An 8,304-nucleotide genomic window follows, 5' to 3' on the forward strand; every position below is an offset into this window, starting at 1 on the left:
AGACGTCACCAGCTCAACGAGAAGCGGTTTGACCACGTCGGCTCAAGAAACCCCTACATCGGATACTGCCAGCTCCACCAGCGCTCAGGAGAGTACCAACGAGTCTAGGAGAACTGTGACCGCATACCATCCTACAGAAGGCGAGTTGACCTGGCACGTCTATGCAAGTCGACAAGTCAAACACATTTGCTATACCTGGAAGCAACGAGCGAGGCTGTGCAAGAGATGATTCGCGGCCTTCCAAGAGTGTCACTCAAAATTGCCCGGTCTTCCAAGCGAGCGGTACGTGTTCGCGTCGCTCCTCTACACGCAAGACGACAACAAGAAATATCAACCTACGTCAAGCGCCACGAAAGAGCCTCGATTCGCAGTCGCAGAAGGATAGGCCAAGAATGCGAAGGGACTCGAGGACGAGATGCATTCGGCATTTCACAGCACCACATTGCAGGTGTCTGATCTTGGCGCCACAGGCATGTCCGAAATAGCACATACCTTACCCTGGTAATCCTGCCCATGGGAATGCGGTCTCTGCCGAGGCCGAAATCGACATTCCCTCGCTACAAGAAGCCGACGCCGGGACAGTCCCACGCACGAGCAAGCTGGATTCGACTGGTTACCGCAGAAAGTTAGCCACGAAGATTAATGGAAAGTTCTGGGCAAGGGCAGTGAGGTGCCGGAAAGGAAGAGTGACGAGCAGAGTAGAGGAGGCTGGAAAGATCGAAATGCACCGAAACGAGATGGGAGTCCTTTGGCTCGCGGCTTTGTTGTATGTTACTACTACTTGGACGAGCAGCAGATACCATGGATAGCGAAGCAGAGAGACGAGGCCTCACACGGTGTCACTTAGGAGTAAGGTTAGGTGCTGCAATGCAGCTTTGGTATTACTCCAACGCAAGATAGTTGAAACATCGAGAGCAGCTATACCGAACGGTAGCAATCCTCCCAGCACGGACAGTCTGGTGATGAACGATATTCTACAGTCAAGCATTTCGACGACATCAGTCATTTGGTCAACTTACGATGGGTAGAGGCGATGCATTCAGCAGCACATCGACTATCGAGGATCATCAACACAGCACACCTGGTAGTGGCGACACGGAAGAAGCATCGTCGCATCGACTATCGCACGAGACCCCACACACGACACTACAACCAGTAAGTGATCCGCCATGGCTGCAGCAAGAGTCAGACGAGAAGTTGCGAGGACGCAACAGCGAAAGGTATGAATACCTCAATTCCACTCCCGGCGAGAGAGAGACCTCCTGAACAAGTCAATTTCATGTGCAGAGATCCTACCGGAACTCACTGGCCACGCAGAACACCGTCACACCGTAGGCGTCCCATCGACGCTCCCTGGTCTTGACCGCCTTCACCAAGGAAGGCATACACGTTGTCAAGAAAGCCCAAGTCGGCGTCCACATTACGAAGAGAAGCACAATTCGACCTCCTCACGCCTGCAGCGTCCTCATTCAACCGCGCTACCGATAGTTAAAAAGGAAGAGGACAAGTACTCCAAACTCACGGAACTATCAAGTACGACTGGCGTTGTCAACCGTTTCTACGTACCTCTCTTCTGACCACACGCCGTTCCCGAACTAACGCCGCACTATTGCCATCCGGCTATCTTGTAAGCAGAGTCCAATCTGCAGCGAAGTCGAGAGCACGAACAACGGCGGCGTTCATTAATCGCGCGTTCCCGCCGCTTTCTAGCCGAGACCAGGAGGTCGGGCCCTTTCACTAGTGGACAAGACGTTTAAGGTTCGATGGCCGCATTCCCGACAAGAGCGCAAAGTTGACATTAACCTAGTGGCGGAGGAAGACACGGGTGCCGAAGAGAATGAAGTTGCCAAGCTGTATCAAAAGAAGGATCTGATAGTGGAGGAACTCACTGTTTTGATTGGAGATGCTAACCGAGACTTCCATCAAGGGAGAAAGTCGCTGGTGGAGGCAGACATCGGCTGATCTCGAGGCGCAAGCTTCACACTGAGGCATCTCCCCTTTGAGACAGTAAAGCAGTCCAAGGATGTCGGGCATGTGCAGGATGCTGCTGCTCTCTAGATGCCTAGCTTTTATCTTCATTCTTCCTAAGAGGTTTTGCAGTCCTCACGGGTGATTGCGAATTTCATTTTTTGGGTCATGATCTTAAAACGCCGCGATGTTGGACCTTGAAGTTCTGCCGATTCAAATGTCGGAGTACGGATGCGAGATCTGCGTATGTTTTTCGGGGTTTTCACTCTACGCCTCCAAGGAGAAGAGTCTGAGCAATCTTCTCACTCTGCTTCGCAGCAAGACGGACGGGTCTTGGTTACGAAAGACGCCTGGCGAGTCTTTCGCACCCGCACGATTGACTCGTTGATTCTCGACGGCCATGAGGAGACTTGAGACAGGTAGAGTGGGAGGTAGCAGGCAATGATCGGTCACAAGAGAAACGCGGCCCTCAGAAGCGCGGCGGCTTGAATTGCTGGAACTCGTATGGCTGCGGTTTACGAGATGCCATAGTAAGCCTCCAAACGGCGTGCACTTCACATCAGGCGGAACGCTGCATCTTCAGCAAATTCGGTGGGAGGAAGATTCGGTGGTTCCGGGACAAGGTCGTTCTGTTCGGGTGATGATGGGGGAGGGCGACAGCAAAGGCTTGAAGCTGTATTGCGGCACTGACTGTGCTGCTCGAAGTTATTGCGGCACTTGACGGTGCTGCTCGAAGTTATTGCAGCACTTGACGGTGCTGCTCGAAGTTATTGCGGCACTTGACGGTGCTGCTATGAGTTATTGCGGCACTTGACGGTGCTGCGAGAATTTGACGATATGTTGGCCTGAGGCATAATGATCGTCAACTTTCGACGATATGTTGGCCTGAGGCCTAATGATCGTCAACTTCGCGATCCGCCTGGCGGATCAATGCTGTCAGACCTGCCCAACTGATGGTCTGTGCCCAATTGATGGTCTGAGCAAAATTGATTTTTTTTCTGAGTCTGACGAGTCGCCAACATGTCCCGACGTTACCACCCGACCATCCACGGCGATGCGGCGCACCTCGCTGCGGCATCTCCCGGCTCTGGCACTCTTCATCCGGTCGAATCTCTGGAATCGAAATTACCAACGTTTCACATCCCGCAGATGCACCTACAATCCGTCCTACTGCGAGACCGACATCTCCCTTCCTTCGACCTGGTCCGCAACCCTTGCGCTTCTGGGGAGCAGGAGAGGGAGTCAGACAGCCTTCCTGATTAGCTCGCGACGGCGGCTAAGTGTCGAGCAGCGCAAGAAGATGAAGGAAGAACGCGAGGAGGAGGTGTGGGATAGCACATCTGATGGCGTGATCTCCAGGCTACCACCTCGTAGAGGATTCCGAGGACGGCACGGTCGATAGCACAGTTGATGGCACGACCGTCAAGCTGCGACCTTACCAAATTGAATCTGCTCGATGATGGCGGAACCCGACCGAGACGACACATCTCCAGAAGAATCGAAAGACATCCGAGAATCTGTTTCGCCGAAGACTGGAAATTTGAGACCCGACCAAGACGTGACACATCAGGAAGGGAGAGAAGCAGGCTGTTGAGATATACATTGCAAGCTCCGCCTCATGGTGTGCATTTCCGTTAACTCCCAACAGTGCATCCCAAACCTCAGTTCCAATGGTCATTCCGAGCGATGCACAAAAAGAGAGGTCTGTGTTGTGCTAAGCCTGACTGTGTACCTGTCCAGATCTTCTCCGTCCTTTGCAATCGCATCCAGCTCTTTGCAGCAACCACTAACACACATCGGCACGTCTACCTAGCCCCCTCCGGCAGTACCGGCGCGACATACAAGTCCGCGCAGCGACTTTTGGGCCCGTCGGCGGGCCAAGCAAGTTGGCATTGCTGTATCGTCTGTATGAATGCCGTGGCACGGAGAATGCGTCGCTTGCTAGGCAAAGGCGTGCGGAACATGTCAATGCTATGGCAAGGATGGCTACGTTTCGTCTTCACAGCGTCCGCCGGCACGGTCTGACTCTCAGTGAGACCAACATGGCCGCGTGTCGCGAGCGGATACTTCACAAGTTGCAGCATGCTGGGAGAGGCGGACGCTCTGGCATCCGGGTGCGGGGGATGGAGAGGCAGTTTGAGAAGTTGGCGGAGGCGCTGAGGATAGTGGGCGTGGTAGTGGAGACGATGAGGGGGCCGGTGATGCAGGCGGAAGGGGCGCGGCGGGGAGGGCGACGAGGTTGTGGACGAGGTTAGCGAGGTTGTAGGAAGCGGCGCGGCGGGCGGAGAAGCTGGGGCGGAGATGGGTTCGGGAGCCGGAGAAGGGAAGATTCGGAAGTCGGGATGATTTCAGGTAGAGCTAGACGACGGGAGGTACTTGAGGTAATGTTTAAGGTAGGCACAAAGTGCAAGCGGTGCGTGCAGTGATATCATCCTCCACCTCCACACGCTTCCAACCTAGCAACGTTATGACTGACGCGCGCTCACGTCTGGTTGAATGCCGGCTGATGCTGATCCTCGAGCTAACTGAGTTTCGGCATCCTCCCGCAATGCCCTCGGGCAACAAATTATGGCGAAACCCCATCAGCATCTCGGCAGCAACCTTCAGTGTCAACCCGAACAGCATCAGGCTGCTCAGCCCTCGCGACGACCTCAACGAAGAGCGAACAATGCCGACACCGCGAGTCTAGCAGCGATTGCGGGTCTGATCCGCTCCGCTCCCACCGTCCCCGTATTATCCTACCTCCGCGACACAGCCCTTGCTCGCTGGAAGGCCGCCTATCTTGCCCAACCGTTGGAGCAGCAATCATCCTTCGCATCCGAATTCCAAACGACCTTTCCCACCGAACACGAGGCTCTGACCAAAGCCATTCCCTACTCGCCACGATGCTCCACTCTCGTGAAATGGCTGGCGGACAAGAGCAAGTGGAAACTGCAGGCGCTGGAAGTGTTCGCCGTCTTTGGAACGCGGTCGGAGCAACGACTGAAAGAAGTCAAGGTTATTGCTGGCATGTGTAAGAGGGAGAAGGGCATGGCGTTGGTGCAGGGCCTGAACAAGAGGGATCACGATGGTTACGTGAATGTCAGGAGTTACAAGGCCGTGGTTGCGCAGCTCGAGAAGGAAGGGTGTGAGAGAGCACCGACACGGTCCAGGCGGAATGGCGTGCCCAGGGGAACGGTGGAGGGCAAGGATACAGGGCAGTCAGAGCAGAGCATCGCGCAATGCGATGAAGAGGTTGAAGGGCAGAGCGCCGAGCAGAGTCACAAAGGTGTGGAAGGGCAGAGCGTGGAGCAGAGTCACAAAGATGATGAAGGGCATAGCGTGGAGCAGAGTCGTGAGGATGATGAAGGGCAGAGCGTGGAGCAGAGTCGTAAAGACGATGAGGACCAAGGCATCGCGCAGAGTCACAAAGACCGTCGACAGCCGAGTTGTGAAGACGACCAAGAACAAGGCGCCGAGTCAAGTGTGGAGCGAAGCGTCGAAAAGCGTCGAGGCGGACACGAACCCGACTTGCTTGACGTGAGCAACGTCTTTTCCCGTGGCGACGACGGTGAATTGGATGTCTACTTTGCTGATGATGATGCTGGTGGTGACGGCGATGAGACGGAGTCTGGTCCCATCGAGGATTCGGCACGTGACGTGTTGTCCAGGCATGCGACGGCAAGTTCTTTCCCACGCCACCTTCCACATTCGCGACCTCATCAAAGCGGAAGCCGACTTTTCCACAGCCGACCTCTGGAACACGAAACCTTTCTTCAATCCCCACCTCGATCTCCATCGCCACCCCACGTCACATTCGTAGACGCGCACACACAAACCACGCCGGTGATTCCTACAAGCACCATGTCCACGATCAACACCGCGCCCGGTCCCGCCGCCGCCTGGCCACGTCCCACGGCTGCAGAGCCCACGAACAAACGCCGGCGGATGGAGGAGGGCCCATGCGCGTCAGTCGACGTCGACACAACTCAGCTTGCTGCATGTTTCAAGAGCCTAGGAGTGGAGGATGCGCCCACGCAGATCTCTGATCTACTGGACGGCGGCGACACGGAATGGAGTGTGAGGGCTTGGGTCTTGAAGGGCGCTCTTGAGCTGTTGCAGACACCTGGAACTCCAATCACCCACACGCCTGCCGCGTTGATGCAGAACCTGCAGTCCCACGCTTCGTGCTCTCTGGAACCGATCAAGTCTGAGCCAAGCGGTGACGAAATCACGGATGCTGCACTGCTCGCGGCCAGAATTCGAGCGGCTGAGGTCGAGGCGGAGCACAAAGCGCTGGGCGTCGCTCGAGAGGTACAATTCGGAATCTCGGAGATGGTGAAATCTACAACCAATCAGATCAACGACGAGACGCTCAAGGCACAGCGGCGGAAATGTGCGGGCTTCACGGAAATTATCGAAAAGCTCGATCCTCATCAAGACAGTGAGAACATTAAGCTACTCGAAAATTCGCGGAGTGCTGCGGAGAGCCGTCTGAAGGAAATGGAGGGGTGGGTGGGCAAGAAGGATCAGCTGGTGGAAGTGGTCCGCGACCATCATGATTCATACTCCAAAGCCGTGATGCGCATCAGCAAGAGAGTCGTTACAAACAGGAAGCGGGTAGACCAGATCGCAGTCCTTCTTTCGACAGCGGAGCTCTCTACGCCCTTCACGACTTCACATGCTTAAGATCGACCCGAGGATAAGATGGTGAGATGCTCCCTGTCAAAGCTCCCTTTATCCTTCCTTGCTGACACAAGAACAGGTGCTACGCCTTGCTGGTCGTAGAACATTGTCCTCCCAGTCTGAACACCATCTGAGGGCTACAAGGAGGGATGCTGCAGGATGGAGGTCATATGAATTACGTGTACGTATGTTACGGTTTTGATGAACTGCTGGTGGAATGGTACCATAATCCTCGTTCAATACAGCACTGAATCGAAGGTTTTGATCGGCATCATTCGCCCATGGAGAAGACCTCTGGCATGTATCTCCGACTACCAGAATATTCCACTAATCTGTAGTGACATGTCCACTCTCTCATCAAATACACTTCGTCGCCACGGCACTTGGAGCAGTCGTTACTAGTATGATAGCCCATCCAGTGGCTTCCAAGTCTGAGCCTTCCCCGCCTGGTTCGCCAATGATCATCGTGAACTTCGCTAATGATCATCGTGAACTTCCACCACCGCTCGCCGCGAAAATCTACGCCTCAACCGACTTGGCCGAGGGCAGACCTAGACCCAGGCCCGTCTCACGCCGGCCAGCGCGATAAAGACGTTTGGCGCAGACGCTCACCTGCGCCGCAGCTCTAGCATGCCCCTTCCCAAGGCCGTACACCAACTGCACGGTCTGAGAGTCGCTCAATTGAGGCCGCCCATCCTGTGGATGTGGGCCCATCGGACAAAAAGGCCTCGCACACGCAAAACCAGGCTGTGCCCTCACGCTTTCGCCGGACGTATGCACCGGCTCGTTGCTCTTTCGCGAACCGCCCAGTCCAGCTTCGGCTAGAGAACGCGTTCCATCAGCTTGAGCAGATGGACGTTGTTCGAATTTCCGGAGGTGGACATGGATCAACCGGGGCCTCTTTACCCTTCCTACGCGCGACACGTTGAGCCATGTTGTCGGCGCAGCTCCAACTTCACCATAATATATGCGCAGGCGAAGAAGATGGCGTCGCCATAGCCGCTGCGACCTCTCTTCGCGCATCCGTCTCCGAGTCGAGCTGGGACCCGATCTTCGGCAGCGACGACGGTACCGGCGACCCGACACATTCTCCCTCTTCTAGCAGATTTTCCGATACCTCCTCCTCCGACACCTCCTCCTCCGACATCTCCTCCTCCGACATCTCCTCCTAGCAGACTCGCCGTGCGCTCGCGAAGTTGAAAGTCTTGGAGAGATACACTGCACTTTTCTCGACGTGCCGCGAAACCACCCCTACGACCACCACCACCCCCACCATGTCCGAAACGATGGACGACCGCGCTATCCTTGCCGGGTGCAGGATATGCTGCCCTCAAAGGCAGTAGTATCAGCAGACGACGATGTGCTTCGGACTCGAGCCGGACTCCGCACTGCGCAAAGTCCTAGTCGCCTTCTACTTGCCGTCGGGGTGGGCGGACTAAGATTGCTCTTCCGCATCTCGGGATGTTGTATTGGATGGGACAGAAAGGCGGGGAACGGAGGGAGGGATGCGGCATGCGGTCTCTGACCTTCAACGCTCTGTCGGAGGACCGAGCACATGATCATCACCGATGCTAGTGGATAGCGAGGTTCCTCGACATGACCATTTTCCAAGTCGGAGTCGGATCGCGAGTAGAGCATTAGAACTCCATTCTCCTCACCGCATGATACCAT

At 55.4% G+C, this 8,304-nt stretch overlaps 4 protein-coding genes across 4 annotated transcripts; 3 read left to right on the forward strand and 1 right to left on the reverse strand.

The window, feature by feature from the left end:
* Positions 1 to 722: 722 nt before the first annotated feature.
* On the forward strand, positions 723 to 1,492 carry MYCGRDRAFT_97981 (uncharacterized protein; the record flags this gene model as incomplete). The annotated part of the gene is made up of 3 exons (XM_003846979.1): positions 723 to 766; positions 981 to 1,220; positions 1,399 to 1,492. 3 exons carry the CDS (start codon positions 723 to 725, stop codon positions 1,490 to 1,492), a joined length of 378 nt encoding a protein of 125 aa, XP_003847027.1.
* Positions 1,493 to 3,021: 1,529 nt separating this feature from the next.
* MYCGRDRAFT_106691 (uncharacterized protein) lies at positions 3,022 to 3,578 on the forward strand (the record flags this gene model as incomplete). The annotated part of the gene is made up of 1 exon (XM_003846980.1): positions 3,022 to 3,578. A coding segment is annotated over one exon (349 nt), but the record flags the coding sequence as incomplete, so codon positions are not given.
* A 2,505-nt stretch (positions 3,579 to 6,083) lies between these two features.
* Positions 6,084 to 6,657, forward strand: MYCGRDRAFT_106694 (uncharacterized protein; the record flags this gene model as incomplete). The annotated part of the gene is made up of 1 exon (XM_003846981.1): positions 6,084 to 6,657. The coding sequence occupies one exon, from the start codon at positions 6,109 to 6,111 to the stop codon at positions 6,634 to 6,636; it is 528 nt and encodes a 175-aa protein (XP_003847029.1).
* A 495-nt stretch (positions 6,658 to 7,152) lies between these two features.
* MYCGRDRAFT_97983 (uncharacterized protein) lies at positions 7,153 to 8,304 on the reverse strand (the record flags this gene model as incomplete). Its single annotated transcript, XM_003846993.1, has 3 exons — positions 7,153 to 7,454; positions 7,751 to 7,957; positions 8,160 to 8,304. 3 exons carry the CDS (start codon positions 8,302 to 8,304, stop codon positions 7,153 to 7,155), a joined length of 654 nt encoding a protein of 217 aa, XP_003847041.1.

The sequence above is a fragment of the Zymoseptoria tritici genome, chromosome 19 (genome assembly GCF_000219625.1).
Source record: "Zymoseptoria tritici IPO323 chromosome 19, whole genome shotgun sequence".
Classification (NCBI taxonomy): Eukaryota; Fungi; Ascomycota; class Dothideomycetes; order Mycosphaerellales; family Mycosphaerellaceae; genus Zymoseptoria; species Zymoseptoria tritici.